At 36.8% G+C, this 17,456-nt stretch overlaps 2 protein-coding genes and 2 pseudogenes across 6 annotated transcripts; 1 reads left to right on the top strand and 3 right to left on the bottom strand.

The window, feature by feature from the left end:
- Positions 1-1,508: 1,508 nt before the first annotated feature.
- Positions 1,509-6,662, bottom strand: LOC147280782 (myosin-binding protein (Protein of unknown function, DUF593)). Of its 3 annotated transcripts, none has more exons than XM_086247344.1 (3): positions 6,474-6,662; positions 2,742-5,347; positions 1,509-1,970 (listed from the first exon to the last, which is right to left on the bottom strand). In XM_086247344.1, exon 2 carries the CDS (start codon positions 5,238-5,240, stop codon positions 2,763-2,765), a length of 2,478 nt encoding a protein of 825 aa, XP_086103470.1. In that variant the 5' UTR covers positions 5,241-5,347; positions 6,474-6,662; the 3' UTR covers positions 1,509-1,970; positions 2,742-2,762. The 3 variants fall into 3 exon arrangements, with proteins under 3 accessions (XP_086103470.1, XP_086103469.1, XP_086103471.1); XM_086247343.1 differs by having other exon boundaries at positions 6,490-6,661; XM_086247345.1 differs by lacking the exon at positions 6,474-6,662 and adding an exon at positions 5,970-6,089.
- Positions 6,663-8,417: 1,755 nt separating this feature from the next.
- On the top strand, positions 8,418-12,801 carry LOC147280783 (uncharacterized). 3 transcript variants are annotated; one of them, XM_086249062.1, is made up of 3 exons: positions 8,418-8,841; positions 9,165-9,739; positions 10,136-12,801. In XM_086249062.1, exon 3 carries the CDS (start codon positions 10,257-10,259, stop codon positions 12,564-12,566), a length of 2,310 nt encoding a protein of 769 aa, XP_086105188.1. In that variant the 5' UTR covers positions 8,418-8,841; positions 9,165-9,739; positions 10,136-10,256; the 3' UTR covers positions 12,567-12,801. The 3 variants fall into 3 exon arrangements, with proteins under 3 accessions (XP_086105188.1, XP_086105189.1, XP_086105186.1); XM_086249063.1 differs by having other exon boundaries at positions 9,178-9,739; XM_086249060.1 differs by lacking the exon at positions 9,165-9,739.
- Positions 12,802-13,329: 528 nt separating this feature from the next.
- Positions 13,330-14,595, bottom strand: LOC147280784 (aspartic proteinase CDR1 pseudogene; annotated as a pseudogene).
- Positions 14,596-15,699: 1,104 nt separating this feature from the next.
- Positions 15,700-16,899, bottom strand: LOC147280785 (aspartic proteinase CDR1 pseudogene; annotated as a pseudogene).
- Positions 16,900-17,456: the final 557 nt, after the last annotated feature.

Here is a 17,456-nt window from a genome sequence, read left to right on the forward strand (position 1 = left end):
ATTTTATTCCGAATCTGAAAATGCCGAATCCGAAAATGCCGAAATCCGAAAATTCCGAAAAAAATTGGATTGGAATTGGAATGTTTATGTAAATTCCGATTCCGATCCAAAAAATTCCGAAATGTTCCGAAGACATTCCGATCCGATATTTCCGAAATTATGCCAATTTATTCCATATTATATATTTTATCATTTATTTAGTATGATACATATAACATATATTTTAAAAAAGATGACTAATACTATTAATATAAACATATGTACATTATAAATATATGTATATCATAATAACATAAATGGTAAGTTGGTAACACAAACACCCACATTTTTCCGTACATGTAATTACTTTTTTTTTTTTTTTATTAGGGAGGAGAATTGAAGATATGAGACAATTCTACAGTTGTTCCAACTTGAATATCCCACCAATTGTAATTACTAATTACTAAATATTTAAGCTTATTATATTCAAAATTTCAAACATGATATATATTATTTGAGTAACATGTATTTATATACACATATATATGAGTAACATGATATATATATATATGTATGTGTGTGTGAGTAACATGTATCTACTAGTGACATTTATTCTAATAATGTTGGATTAGCTTTAAAGATTAATCCCCCACCTCTAAGATATGTGCTATTAAGCCTATTATACATTCATAGTGACATTTATTTCTCTTATATATTATGTATGTTATAATAGATAATATATACCATTAAATATACACAATATATATATCATACATAATTTATTTCTCTTATAACATACATAATCTAGCAATGAAAACCTTGCTAGATTGCATCTTTTTTTTTTTCCCTTCTTTTCTAGATTTTTTTTTTATGGTAATGGTATGGGATAGTATGGTTCTAAATGTTATTTAAATTAATATTTTGAATTTTCTTTTTAAATTGGACATATATTTTAATTACATCTTAATATAAATATTGAAATGCATCATAATCTATTGTCTTTTAATTTTGTTTGTTTGTTAATTTCATCATTATTCTAAAAAAAAATCCGAACATGTTCTAAAAAATATTATGAAAATGTGAAAATTCCGATTTTTTATTCGAAAATTTCAAATGTTTATCCGAAAGTTCCGAAAATGTTATATTCCGAAAATTCCGAGAAATCCAAAAATTCCGAATCGGAATGAGATGTTGAAATTCCGATTTTTTGGAATGGAAATTGGAACATAAATTCCATTCCAAAATTTTTTGGATTGGAATTGGAACACGCTATTTCCGATCCGATCCGGCCGAAACACACCCCTAGGTGTGATGTTTGATTAGTGGTTGGGTTTTAATAAGGGCAGTTTAGGAGTTTAGGAAAACATGTTGAGTATACTATTAAATTTTAATATTTTTCAAAATAAAAATGACAGGTAAAAAATATGTTAGGACTACCAACAAAAAAATTGAATCCGAATAGCGACATGCATCATTATATTTGTATACTGTATTATGTAATCTGTAGACAGTGCGCTGACAATATCATGTTTCACAAAACAAAATGACATCAATCTTCTTATTGATCATTCGAAACAGTATACTTTACAGTTTACACACAAAAATCACCCGTTATACATCGCAATTCGCAATCACTCATCCACTCCACAAACCAAAAATGGGGAAAATAAAAAATAAAATAACTCTCACTCAAATTTAATCAGGAAAATGAGAAAAGGCTCACCAACTCTACAAGGTAGACTGGGAAATATGTCAAAGTTGTAAACGCATAACCCAAAAAAGGCGGGTAAGGAAGAAAAATGACCAACTCTGTATACATAGTAAAGGGTCAAATCCTATCATATTCTTTGTGTTGTCTGTTGAGTGTTGAGAGAGAAAACAAGCTAGTGATGCTGTACACTTGTTACACAATCTTCCAATACATGCCTTGACTATTATATACTCCGCGTTCTGCTGCCTTGTGGAGTATAATGTCCTTTTTCACATGCCATCTGACATAGAACAATTTACATATCAAGGAAAGGGAAAAGCCTTCTATATATTTCTCAGCCATAAACATAAAGCTACATACTCGGCAAAGAAGGCAAAATAATCTACCTGATTCTACGAAATCCATAATACCATATTGTTAGGGTTTTTTTTTCATATTTAGTACATGAACTTTGACCATTGTTTTAATGTGGTACCTAAACTTTTATTTGTCTCAATTGAGTACCTAAACTTTTATTTTGTGTCTAATAGGTACCAAAATGAATTTCTGTTAAAATTATCAACAAAAATTAGGGGCAATATAGTCACTTCAAAAAATATATTTTTTAATTTTAATTTTTTTTGTTTGTTGTGTGTTTTTTTTTAATAATTTTAAACATATAAAGAAAATAATTAAAATATACTTTGACTATATTGCCCCTAATTTTTATTGACAATTTTAACAAAAATTCATTTTGGTACCTATTAGACACAAAATAAAAATTTAGGTACTCAATTGGGACAAATAAAAGTTTAGGTACCACATTAAGACAAGGGTCAAAGTTTAGGTACTAAATATGAAATAAACCCATATTATTAACACTCATCATTTAAAAGAATTTCATATAAATGCATTAATATAAAGGCATGCACTCTCTAATTCTCTATCAGCAATGAGGAAAAAGAAAAGATACAAAAAGAAAAAAGAACAGGAGCCTAGAAATTATCATGGAAAGATATATATATATATATATATATGCTGGCATGAGTAGGATGTTGATTAAAGAACTCACATTTGTGATGGTTTTACATACTCAAGCTACAGTTTGATCTTTTCTTATCCCAATCTTCCGTAATTCCCCCAGGTGTGAAGCTATCTCCCGAATGAATTGAAGTCCCTCTTCACCGTATCTAAGTGAGCTAACTGTGTGCTCAAGAAACTCTCGGTCTGCCTCAAGTGCCTTCAACCTCTTATTTAGATCGGAAATCAGGACCCCAAGAGAAGCTAAATCAGTCTGCCCACCATAATAAATTTCACTCTGTCCCTTGCCATTTAACAGAGGGTTCTGAAGCAATGAAATATGTCCCAGTGACACAGGCACTTCATGTTGCATTGACAAATCCTTCTCTTCTGTTCCAATGTTTTCTTGAGTACCCCTTTCACAATTATGCAGATTTGACTTGCCAACCCCATCTTCATTTTCTGAACAATCACCTTTAGACAAATACGAGTTTACCCCATTATTAGAGAACAAAGTAAGTGTCTTCTCCAACTTCTCTAAACATTGTAAGATTTGTCTCTTCTCATCTTCAAAATCCAATAGTGAATTTTTTACATTAGATTCTGAAAGATCCACCACAATATCCCTTGCCTGCATATCCCAAGTTGACTCAGCAAGATTCTCTAGCATTGATTCATTTGGGAACTTATTCCTATAAAATTCCAGTTCTGCTTCTAGATCTTGTATTTCCTTCTCCTTCTCAGCAAGAAGGTCATCTGTTTTTTGCAGTGCTTCATTATCATACTCAGCTTGCTCTTCCATCATTCTTAGGTTCTGGAGTGCTTCCATGTGGAGTGCTGCCTTCTCCTCTTGCAGTCTTGTCATCATGGCCATTGCTTGATCTGAAGCAACTGCAGAAGCATTTCTTTCTTCCTCCAACTCCTTATACAAAGCATTGATAAGTTTCTTGTCATGCTCAACCTGTCGTTTTAAACGATCAACCACACTCTCACCCTCAATTTCACTGACAATGCTCCCATCCAGAGACAATCCAGACTCATTTCTTTCAAGTGAGATCCTCTTTTGAAGTAACTGCATCCCAATAGTGTTGGAATAATCAAAAGTCTTCAAATCAGCACCATTTACAGACAATTTCGGACTCATTACATTTGTTGATTGCTCAATCCCTCGAGTGGCAGACAATTGTGACAGCAAGAGCTTCAAATCTTCACTAACTCTTGAAGAGTCCTTCCCAATCCACTGTTCTGCAAGCACACCAGACATTTCTCTTCCTTTATTAGCAACAACAAGCTTATAAGCATCACCAAGATCTAAAACATTGAATACTTGCTGATCAGTGTTGCTTGAAATCGGGTTTGTTTCAGCACCTGTTTCAGATGTTGCAAGTGGCCTGACTCCTCCCTTGTGAAATTCCCCAGATTCTGCCACATATGTTTGATCAATTTCACGAGTTCCTGTATCGAGGAACTCACGGCTTCCTTTTGATACTTTAACTGGGGCTTCCATTGCATTTGATGATGGAGAGGCATTGTCAAGGATAGGTTCAGTTAAAGCAGGGAAGTCAGCTTTGCTTCCAACTTGTTGCCAGTTAAGTTCCTCCAATCCATGGCCGATAGCAACATTAGATGCTGGATCTATAGCATGGGACTCCATAGCATCTATTTGTGCCTGTGATACCAAAAGTGAAGGCTTGGGATCAGGTGCTGGATCTATCACTGCGGGAGTAATATTATGATGCTCAACAGACTGAGCAGAAATATCTTCCTTGGGATCATATTTTTCATGAATCAAAGCACTTGCATCGTCATCAGAAAAATGAACTTCCGATTCTGTATCAGAAGTAACCTTGAGTTCTGTGTACCCAACATGAGATAAGGGGTGAAGTCCACTATCTCTCAGATGCATAGCTCTAACTGACACAGATGTTTTATCTTGTCCCTTACTCGCTTCTTCCTGGTTATGTCCAATAGCACCAGATAGGGGCACATCAAGTTCAGCCTCAGATGCAAATTTTTTTGTTTGAATCAACGTTTGAGAATGCCCCCGCGAAATCCATGGCTCGTTGCAGCAAGAACAATATGTTCCACTTGAAAAGCAAAGATTATGACCCCCAAGTAATGGATCCTGCTCAAAATCAGAGGTAGGATCATCTCCCAACTTACCCACCAGTAATCTATATGTCTCAGCATTGGATCTATTAATTGTTGCAAACGAGAAGAGGCAACTTTCACACATTCCACGAACATCTACAAGCTTATTGTGAGCATGGCAAGGAACTAATGAAGAAATCTCTGACTTATGATTTCCGCAGAACAAGTTCCAATAATAACCTAGTTTTTCCTTGCCCAAAACATGATCAAGTCTTGAGCATAGCAGGCATGGTGTTTGCAATCCACAATAATAAGCAAACTTGGTAATTGCATATGAGAATATGGCATCGATAATCAGCATAAAGATCAGCAACCATTCAAAAATAGCTGACACCAAAGCTTTGTTCAAACCCCGGGGAACTTTCTGTGGATTAGCAGATGAAGTCCCCGTGGCAGCCATGTCCCAGAGCAATTAAGTGGCTTTAAAAGGAGAAATTGGTTTCTTGAAATAGAAAAGACCCCCAGTTCTTCCAATATGAGATCAATAATCCAAGGTGAAACTCGGCACTGTATCCAATAATGAACAAGAATGAAATTCAGAACAATTAAAGAAACAACTAATGTAACACCAGACCGTAGCCACAAAAAAGCAGGAAAGCATTACTTGAAAGGATCAATAGCTATAAATGTGAAGAATTTGGTTTGAAGTAAAGCCTTGTGTAAAAAAAATTGCAAAAGAAGGGAGGGTAAAACACAGAACATGAATCACCATTCATTAAAGACAATACTTATTAAACCCCTACCCACATCAAAATCTAGCAAACACAAAATTCATAGAGAATAAATAAGGTTGTAGTCATATATGTATGTTTTGTACATTGCTCTGGCCAAAAAAATTCTTCTTCTAGAAATAACATTACCCAAATTAAAAAGGAAAAAGCCATCACACAGGGGTGAAATTCACCCTGAAAGAAAAGGAATTTAAAAATATATATATATACCCAAAATGGAAGTATGTTACAAGCATAAACCGATTTCATGGAAATGAGTCAATACCCCTGAATAACCCTGATGTACACACCATACCAGAAAATTTATAAGAAACACAACCCCATTTCTCATAGGAAACCCCATATCTAATGAAACGTTAACATACATAGCAACCTAATTTCAATGAACCCAGGACTACCTTATTTCTCATACAGGATCAAGACCTACATAATCCAAGCATATACTTCCATTAAAAGGCTACAACAACTGTGCATCCCAAGGCAGCAGAAATTTGTAAGGGTCAACGCCATAGAAAGCACAAACATAGCAATAGGTACAAACCCATTTCCCTTAGGATTTCAATACACTGACAAAGAAGCTAAACAAGAAGCTAGTAAACCACAGTCAACAAAAACAGACCGGAGACAACAAACCATTTCCGAAATTCCAATACAGGATCAGTAACGACAAAACCTCTTAAACAAATGAGCCAAAAAAGCCAAATTATAAGCTCACACAAAAAAAAAAAAAAAAAAAAAAACACAATATTTCATCCCCTAGAGTATCAATACCATGAAAATATAGACTGAATTCACATAAAGAATCATTATTGGTCAGAACCCAATCCAATCAAGATTAAAAACGAAAACTTAAATGATCGAATACAAAAAATAAGTTGCATCGAAAACAAAAACTCACTTACAAAAATAGAATCTGACCTGTTAATAGTGAATGACTGAATATTCATTCAGAGGCGGAGCGTGAAATCAAAGAGACCCGATTGAGAACCAATGCGAAAACGAAAATCGTATCATTTGGTTTGGTGAGAGATTTAAACAAACGACAAAGCCCAACCGAAAGGTTGAAGCTTTACAACATCATAGGCACGTTGTTTTCACATTTTCTGATTTCATATTAGAAAAAAAATAATAATAAAACAAAAAAGAAATTCAAAAGTTGGAGTTGAAATAAATGCCGACAAAGGCCAAAAAGTCGGCTGCGATAAGAGAAAACGACACGATGCCGAAAGTGCCCCTAAAAATGGACAACTGAAAACGCAAAAAAAGATGTTTGGATTTGGATTGGCTGTCCAACGAACAACAGCAAAGATTCCCGGGAAAATTGGTTTGTTGGCATTTTTTATCTGATACACTCATACACTTCATAAATGCGAATTAAATTTTGGATTTTGAAAAAATTTTGAGGGTTAAAAAAATATGAAAATTTCTATTTCGTTATAAATTTATACTAAAACAATTAAATTTTTTAATAAAATTTCGATTTGGTAATATTTATTTTTTCAAAATAAAGAGGAAATTTTCAAATTTTAATTTCATGGTTAAAACTTATAAATTTATAATGTATAACCATAACAAAAATTGAGAATTTTACATAAATACCACCCAAACTATTTAGGTATTTTATATTTTGTCACTCAATAAAAAATGTTAAATTGTCACATTTAAATTTTGTTCTATTAGACAATATATCATCCACGTCAGCTTCTATTTAACTTTTCGTAAAATAATAATCATGTACTTATAATGTGCCCTTCTTTAAAGACATTAATGTCATTTTGTGTGCCTGAAAGAGGATGAGAATGACTAAAATCAAGTAAGCATTCGATATTGGGTGATTCATGTATGCCCATTTTGAATACCCACTTGATCAACTTTAGTCATCCCGATCCTTTCCTAGGCACACAAAATGATGTCATTGCTCTTAAAGAAATGGCACGTGATGCGCACAATGTTCATTACTTATTGGAAAATCAGATGAGATTAATGTGAGTAGTACATTATATAATATGACATAATTTGGGGGTGACATTATAAATTTTTTTTTTAGCCCAATCGCAACTAACTTTATAGTTTTTGTACTATTTACCCAAAATTTATAAAATAATAAAAGGGCAATTTCACTTACACTCCTTCAAGTTTGATAAAATTACACACACACCCCTCAAGATTAGAAAATCACACGCACACCCCATGTCGTTAGGTACTTTTGACATAAGTTACTTTTGAACCGTCTTTGATTTTAGAAATGTCCTTAAGGACATTTTCAAAGTAAAAAAAATACTTGTTAGTTTATATGTCATCAAGAAGGGTAAAAAGGACATTTTCAAAGTCAACGATGGTCAAAAAGTGAAATTGGGGGAGGGGGGGGGGTGTGTGTGTAATCTCATTAAAACTGAGAGAATATAAGTGAAACAGTAGTGCTAGATCTCATATTTTTATACTACAATTTCATACTACTTTATGTGGCAACTTACATGACATTCATATATTGGACATTAAAAAATAAAAATAAAAATAAAAACTCTATCCAATAAAGTAATAGCACGTGAGGTGGTATAAAAATGTGGTATAAGAATGTGGTAATTATAGCATTATTCATAAGCGAAATTATCCTAATAACAAACGACTTGAAGCAAAAGTGAGAAAATTCATTGGGCCTGCCCAGTCCAGTATAAAAGCCCATTGGGTCTGCCCATTGAACAGTTAGATTTCGAATTATAAGCCCAAAGCTAATCCCAGAAAAAGCCTCAAACTGCCAAAGCAAAGGCAAGTGAAACCCACAACCCTTCTATAAAAGCATAGCAAAAAACGAAGTTGCTAAACCCATGGGACAAAACAGTAATTCCCAAAAGCCATTCCCGATTTCTTTGACCTAAATACCCCTTTTTCTCTCAAAGCCCTGGTACCTGTATTTCCCTTCTCAACCCTCACATACACTGCCTCTTCTGCCCCTGTAATTGACAATCTCTCTCCGTCTCCTTCTTGCCCTTCACGATTGTCTCAACAATTACCCGCCAAAATCCTTCAACACCCCTTGTTCAAATTGTCGTTTTTTTCTGTCCCTTTTTCGCACTCCATCCTTTCTATCTCTTTCTCTCTCCATGCAATTCCAAGACCTTGACTTTCGAGCTCGATCCGTCGTGTGTCGCTTTGGGGCTTCGATTCCTGGAGTTTTGAGCAATACCCAGTTCGTGCTTTGTTAGTTTGGTTGATTTGAAGATGAGTTTGTGGATGTAATTGGGTCTGAAGCTAGGGTTTCGAAAATTTCAGGTATTCTATTGTTTGATTATCACTGTTTAGAGCTTTTATTTTGTGGAAGTTCTTTGATGGGTCTGTGTTGTTTGGAGTATATTTCAATTCTTGAAAGTTGATTCCGCTTGAATGAATGTTTGACCTAGTGAGTATGGTATGGTATGGTTTGGTTTTTTCCTTTCAATATGTCCTCTTGGTTAGTTTGTTTGGTTTTGTGCTTTTATTGCGTGAGTGTTTTTTTTAATGTGTTGCGTTATTTGGTATTAACTCAGCTTGTTTTGCTGTTAATTTGGCTTTAACGATTGTTTTGGTTGGTGGGTATGTCTTGGTCTTCCTCACAGATTATTATTTTAGGTAGTTGTTTAAGATATGGAGCTCTAGACGTGAATGTATCAGTCAAAGATTTGGACGTTTGGGCTTTGTTGTCCATGACGAGGTGCTAACAATTTAACTGTTGATTTTGAGTGGCATATCTTCCCATTCTGCATTGGTGTTCATTATATGGACACTATTCTTCTATGAAGCAAGAGTTTGGTAGCTTGGAAACTGGTTGAAAAGAAGGGGAAGTTAAATTCTGGATTTTGTGTAAACTTTTCAGTTTTAAAGAATGGAAGCTCACTTGAGTTGATGTCGATGATAGTGGTGAGATCACCTGAGTGGTGCTTATGCCCGACTAGATCTCCAACATGAAAAGTTTAGATAAACTTTCTATTTCCTTTCTTTTCATACTGTTCTCATCAGAAGGAATGATGGCTATTTTGGTTGATTGGTTTAGATCTCCAATGACCAGAGTTGATAATTTAAATGTGCCAATGTGTTTGAAGGCACTTTTTGTTTCAATGTTCTTGTGCATTTTCAAATTTCAGATTCTAGATGCGAATCTGATAAACCAGCTGAAGGTGGATTGTACAGTCTGGTATGTTCTGTTCACGATTTCTTGCTTGTGTTTTTTTGCTATTATTATAACAATTAGTGTAGTAATATATGAATTTCTTCTTTTCCTCTCTCCTCACCCTCACCCTCACCCCCACCCCTACCCCTTCTCTTGGTGTCTTTTTCTTTGCAATTGCATTGTTCTTGTTTCTGGTAAGGTTTAGGCATTCCTTTATAAGCTGGTTACTTGCTTTGGGGGCATGAAGATTTGAGAAGTGAAAGAATGTATAAAATTGTGAACTGTTGTTTGTCTTGCTAAGTGTGTTCTTTCATATTTATCATTTTTTTTATATGGAGATGTGTGTGGATGCTAGTGTTGATGCTTGATGTGATAGAGGTACGTGGTTCTTTTACTGACTGTAGTTATTTCGCTTTGTAGGAATGCTTAAATACAGTTTGAAGAGGCAGCTCTTTCAACTATAATTTGCTAGTTTCTTCAGGAGGCTGTGTAGCTGTTGTCATCTTTAATATACTTCAATACATCGTGATTGATTTCGTCAATGGCTAACCACGATTTAATGCTTGGGCAAAGTCACAATTTAGCACTTGGGCAGAATCAGCAGGTATTGGGCCACAATCATAACTTAGGAGTTGGGCAAACTCATGATTTAGAATTGGGACAGGCCCATGAGCATCATTTGGGTTTGGGACAGACCCATGAGCATCATTTGGGTTTGGGACAGGCCCATGACCATGACCTGGGTTTAGGGCATGCTCATGACCATGACTTGGGTTTAGGACAGAACCAAGACCAAGAAGGGGATAATAGTCACAGCTATGGGCATGAAAATGAGTTAGGTATTGATCAGAAACCTGATCCCAATGACCATGAATTGGCTCTTCCTCCCCAGAACCATGAGTTGGTTTTAGTAGAGGACAATGAGCTGGCTGTCTCAGAAAACCAAGAACTTGATGAAAATCTGGAACTATCTATTGATCAAAGTCATGAAATGGGGATAGAACCGGCCCATGATATGACCATTGAGGAATCCCAGCTTGTACTCAGCCCCAGCCCACTCAGCCCCTGCCCTGTACTTCAGGCCCGTACACTAGAGATTGCAAATCCCAATTATGAGTTGTCAGTGGGTCAAGAGTTCCCTGATGTCAAGAGCTGCCGGAGGGCTTTGAGGGATACAGCTATTGCTTTACACTTTGAAATGCAGACTATTAAATCTGACAAGACTCGCTTCACTGCCAAATGTGCCAGTGAAGGATGCCCATGGCGTATTCATGCTGCAAAGCTCCCAGGAGTTCCAACTTTCACAATCAGGACCATCCATGAGACTCATACATGTGGAGGAATTTCTCATCTTGGCCATCAGCAAGCCTCAGTTCAGTGGGTTGCAAATTCTGTGGAGCAACGGCTTAGAGAGAACCCTAATTACAAGCCAAAGGAGATACTGGAGGAGATTCATCGAGTTCATGGTATCACCTTGTCATACAAACAAGCTTGGCGAGGCAAGGAACGTATCATGGCTGCAATGCGTGGATCCTTTGAAGAAGGGTATCGCTTGCTTCCAGAATATTGTGAACAGGTTAAACGGACAAACCCGGGGAGTATTGCGTCTGTTTATGGAAATCCGAATGATAACTGTTTCCAACGTCTCTTCATATCATTTCAGGCATCAATTTATGGTTTCCTGAATGCTTGCCGGCCACTCCTTGGGCTTGATAGGACATATTTGAAAAGTAAGTATCTGGGTACTTTGCTTCTTGCTACCGGTTTTGATGGTGAGGGTGCTCTGTTTCCTCTGGCATTTGGGGTTGTTGACGAGGAGAATGATGATAATTGGATGTGGTTCCTCTCTGAACTTCATAGTCTGCTTGAGATTAATGCAGAAAACATGCCTAGGCTTACCATTTTGTCAGACAGGCAGAAGGGCATTGTAGATGGAGTTGAAGCAAATTTTCCAACTGCTTTTCATGGATTTTGCATGCGTCACTTGAGTGATAGCTTCCGTAAGGAGTTTAATAATACGATGCTTGTTAATCTTTTATGGGAAGCTGCTCACGCTCTCACTGTAATTGAATTCGAAGCAAAAATTTTGGAGATCGAAGAGATATCCCAAGATGCTGCATATTGGATTAGACGAATTCCGCCTCGCTTGTGGGCTACTGCTTATTTTGAAGGGACACGGTTTGGGCATTTGACAGCTAACATAGTTGAATCTTTAAATACTTGGATATTGGAGGCCTCGGGACTTCCCATAATTCAGATGATGGAATGCATTAGAAGGCAGCTAATGACTTGGTTCAATGAACGCCGAGAGACCAGTATGCAGTGGACATCCATTCTTGTGCCTACTGCAGAGAGGCGTGTTGCAGAGGCTCTTGAGCGTGCACGCACTTATCAGGTCCTTCGTGCTAATGAAGCTGAGTTTGAAGTTATATCTCATGAAGGGACAAATATTGTTGACATTCGAAATCGTTGCTGCTATTGTCATGGCTGGCAGCTTTATGGTTTGCCATGCGCACATGCTGCTGCAGCACTTAACTCGTGCAGGCAGAATGTCCAACGATTTACTGAGAGCTGTTTCACAGTTGCAACCTATCGAAAGACATACTCACAAACAATACATCCCATTCCAGATAAATCCCTGTGGGGGGAGTTGTACATGATGGAGGGAGATCCAAATGCAAGCAAAGCTGCTGAGGTTATAATCAACCCACCTAAGTCACTCCGGCCACCGGGACGACCAAGAAAGAAGCGGGTTCGAGCAGAAGACCGTGGCCGTGTGAAGCGGGTTGTGCATTGTAGTCGTTGCAATCAAACAGGCCACTTTAGAACGACATGTGCAGCCCCCATATAGATAGTCACTGTTGGTGACTGGTTTGCTGCAATGTAATATGGGTATGTCCTTATGTGCAAAAGAATTTTTGCTTTTTTATTATTTCTGTAGTCTTTGTTAGTTAGATTGGTAAGTACATGCTGTATTTCGTAGAGAATTATGTGTATCAAGCTCACTATCTGCTATCCTATTTGAATGTTAGCATCAATAATTCAATCCTGAGGGTGAGGGTGAAATCCGTGGTTGTAGCATTCAACTTTTTAGAGTCACCAACTTGATCAACACCTCATCTTCTCACCATCACCATGCCCACCACAGCTGGCGTCACCCACGAAGGCCAACATGGCCAACTGGAGTGCTGGCCGAAACAGAGGCCAACTCCTTGAACTTTCTTTGGCCGGATATCTGAGTAATGGTCTGATTAGATCTAGCTAGCCTGTTTTCTTTTTCAAAATAATTTTTCATAGAAATAATTGTCAAAGGTTAAAATAGTAATAAAGTTCTCATTAAAAGATGGGTGTAATCAGCATTAGGTGAAACGGAAGTTTAATGGAAGTCCAGAGGTGAGAGGCTTAATCCGTGCTAACTTTTACTTTGGAAGTAGTTAATACTTTGACATTAGAATATAGTTGAGCAACAGCTGAAAAGAAGGAAAACAATGATTCAGGGAAGCTACTCAAAAGATTCAAGCGAATGAATAAAATCTGAAATACTATAATTTTTTGATGGCAAGTAAAATGCTAGACTAGAATGGCGAAAAGAACTTTTATGAATATGTTGTCTATCATTGTTTTGTACAATCAGTTGGCTTGAAGGAGACCATCATTCTTTCAAGGTCATAGCCAATTAAGAAATTTGACTGAGCAAAGTTTCCATAAATACCATCAGTAGCCACATTTAGCATTGCAAAACAGAAAACCTCATCTTCTAGTTGAATGAAGGTTTGTGCTGGTGTTAACTGCACATTAGCATCACCCTCCAAATGCACTGTCAATATTGGTCCTCTGAGGTTAGTTTTGCTTTGGTAGCAAAGCAGAGTTCCCAATCTTGGGTCATTTTCAATGGGTGTCATTGGAATCTGCTTCTTAACTTCTGATGCCAAGCGGTCATAAAAATCTTGTGGTAACCGTGTTACTGGTGTTCCTGAGTCCAGGATCATGTTGCCTTTTGAAAGTACCCCTGATGAACTAAAAGGCACAAGCTTATCTCCAACACTAATTCCTTCTACTGTCACAAAATAATAGGTCTTCTCTTCTCTGGACACCAAAGGTGTTGACACCACATCTTCACCCAATATTTCACTACCACTCCCAAAACTGATCTTGCTTTCAATACTAGGATCAGTATTAAATGGCATCAAACAGTAGGAGAACTTTCTGCCACCAAACAAGGAACCCATTTGAGAAATAAGCGATAGAGGCCCTCCTCCAAGGCCAACTATTCCCATTTCATTTTCATCAAAAACCCCAGTATTGTTATGTCCACAACCGAACACAATATTTTTCAGAGAAATAGCCTCCCCTGAGGTGGATGACAAGGTAATTGTCTCTCTAGCCAATACCCCTTTGGTCAATGAACCATCTCCATACTTGTAAAGGTAATTGCAAACTTTTTGAGGTGAACAAGACATATTGCCAAATGTATCCTGACATTCTTCTGCATCACAAGGAAGGTCAATGTATGTTGAAGAGTTTTTAGGATCGAATATCGGATTAATCTGCGGATAGCAGGCATCACATGGTGGACATTGTGTCCACATTAGGTCGCTGCCTGTATCAGCAATGCCATAAATACGGAATGGTGGATTTCCAATTGAAAGCTCCATAAGATACTCACCATTGTCAGCTCTTACTACTGATTGTGGAATATGTGGAAATAATGGTTTGTTTGAAGGAGTTTTGTTAGGATTATAAAATGGTGAATTTGGGGAGTCTCTGTGGATAAGTTTGACAGTGAACCCGCCATTAATGCTTGCTACTGTAGCTGAATAACATACAAGAAAAATGAAAAGAATAGTCGTTGCACCAACCAAAGTGTCTGTGGCTGCCATAATTGAGAGATCAGAGAGTTACAAGAAGAAAAGTGCAAAGAGTATGCTTTGCATGCATACATGCAGTTTCAGGCATGAGATATGAAATGAGAGAATACAAAGCCGTATATATAGATAGAAGGTGCAGGTAGCTTTGCATTAACAGCTAAATCTTTAGAGAAAAAAGTAGTGACAGAGGAAAATATGGTGATCACCTACAATGCTTCTGTTATTCTCAAGAGGAGTTGCATTGCATTACCTACCCAGATTAGATAAATTTTAATGTATACAAAATTAATTAATTCTTCAATTTCATGCTTATTATGGAAAATTCACGCAAGTCCTGTAGTCACACATGATTAACATAATGCCAAAAGTTTAGTAGTTAGACATGGAAATCTTGTCCGCTGTGAATTTCTTAAATTGGGCTCTACGTTCAACAATGTTGTTCTTTTAACGTAGTGAATCTAGTGATCTGGTGTATGCGTATCATGAGTTGCATAGGTGAGAAAATAAAGTTAAAAGAAAAAGTTTGTACAAAGTAGCATTTTTCTATTTACCTAATATTAAAGAAATTTCAATCTTCCAACAATCAATACATGCTTCACCTAACAAGATGAGATGGTTCGTAGTGGAAACAATAACACCATGAAAAATTAGTCGTAGCATAGGAATCTAATATCTGGATGGTTCATAATGGCCTGTGTAAATGACAGGATTGTCTAGCATAAACTGTGTATAGGGGGAGAATGCCTTAAGATTATGTTTAATGAAGAGATCCACCACCGAATCAAGAAACATCAACTACTTAATTCTGTTTACACGAGTTTGAATGGATAAGATTTGAAGAAACTGAGAGGGAGAAAAAGAAGAGGATTCAAGTACATGTGAGATGTGATGATGATTTGTTGACAAGTAGTGCAGCACACAGTAAATGCACTGAAAATTTAATTTCTCACACACTGACTGCCATGGACTGTATATATAGTTGAGCAACAGCTGAAAAGAAGAAAACAATGATTCAGGGGAAGCTATTTAAAACATTCAAGCGAATGAAGAAAATGTAAAATACTATACTTGAATTTAATTGTCAAAAGAAACTTTATTCATATTCTATTTAATTTATCATTGTCTTGTACAATCAGTTGGCTTATAGGAGACCACCATTTTATCTAGGTCATAACCAATCAAGTAATTTGACTGAGCAAAGTTTCCATAAATACCACCATCACTAGTCACATTTGCCATTGCAAAGCAGAAAACCTCAGCTTTTGGTGGAATGAAGGTTTGTGTTGGTGTTAACTGCACATTAGCACCACCCTCAAAATGCACTGTCAATATTGGTCCTTTGAGATTAGTTTTGCTTATGTAGCAAAGCTGAGTTCCCAAACTTGGGTCATTTTCAATGGGTTTCATTGGAATCTGCTTCTTTACTTCTGCTACCAAGCGGTCATAAAAGTCTTGGGGTATAAGTGTTAGTGGTGTTCCTGAGTCCATCAACATGTTGCCTTTTAAAAGTGCCCCTGATGTACTAAAAGGCACAAACTTATGTCCAATACTAATGCCTTTTACTGTGACAAAATATAGGGTCTTGTCTTCTTTGGACACCAAAGGTGTTGACACCACACCTTCACCCAATACTTCACTACCACTCCCAAAACTGATCTTGCTTTCAATACTAGGATCAGTATGAAATGGCATCAAACAGTAGGAGAACTTTCTGCCACCAACCATGGAACCCATTTGAGAAATAAGTGATAGAGGCCCTCCTCCAAGGCCAATTAATCCCATTTCATTTTCATTAAAAGTCCCAGTATTGTTATGTCCACAACCAAACACAATATTTTTCAGGGAAATAGGCTTCCCTGAGGTGGATGTCAAGGAAATTGTTTCTTTACCCAACAGCCCTCGGGTCAATGAACCATCTCCATACCCATAACTGTAATTGCAAACTTTTTGAGGTGTACAAGTCCCTGTGTCAACCATATGACACTCTTCTGCATCACAAGGAAGGTTACTATATGTTGAGGACTTTCGGGGATCGAACTTAGGATTAGTCTGCTTATAGCAGCCGTCACATGGTGCACATTGTGTCCACACTAGGTCACTCCCTGTATCCATTTCACCATAAACATCGAATGGTGGATTTCCAATTGAAAGCTTCATAATATACTCGTCGTCACCGTCAGATCTTACTCTTGATCGTGCAGTGTTTGGATAGAATGGTTTCATGGAACGTCGAAAGGCTTTGTTTGAAGGAGTTTTGTAATGATTATAAAATGGTGAATTTGGGGAGTCTCGATGGATAAGTTTGACACTGAACCCACCATTTCCTGCTGCTGTAGCTGAATGACATGCAAGACAAATGAGAAGAATAGTCATTACACAAAAGTGTGAATGACAAAAGGTAGTTTCTGCGGCTGCCATAAGAGAGCGACTAGAGAGTTGCAAGAGGAAAAGTGCAAAGAGCTTGCTTAATGCATACATGCAATTTGAGGCATGAGATATATAATGAGAGTACACAAAACCATAAAAAAAAGGTGGTAGGTTTGCATTAATGGCTAAATCTATAGAAAATCAAGTAGTGACAGAGGAAACTGTGGTCACCTACAGTGCTTATCTTATTCTCAAGACGAGTGGCATTGTATTACATAACATATTAACATGCATATTTAAAAAATTTGGGCAAATTTCAATGTATACACAAACTTAACTAATTCTTCAATGTCATGCTAATTATGGAAAATTCACATGACAAGTCCTGTAGTCACACATGATTAACATCAGGCCAAAAATCTAGTAGTGACAAATATGGAAATCTTGTCAGCAGATATGCACAGGATTGTTTAGCAGAAACTTTATGATAGGGGAAGGATTCATAC

This window comes from Dryas octopetala, chromosome 6, assembly GCF_963921425.1.
Source record: "Dryas octopetala chromosome 6, drDryOcto1.1, whole genome shotgun sequence".
Classification (NCBI taxonomy): domain Eukaryota; kingdom Viridiplantae; phylum Streptophyta; class Magnoliopsida; order Rosales; family Rosaceae; genus Dryas; species Dryas octopetala.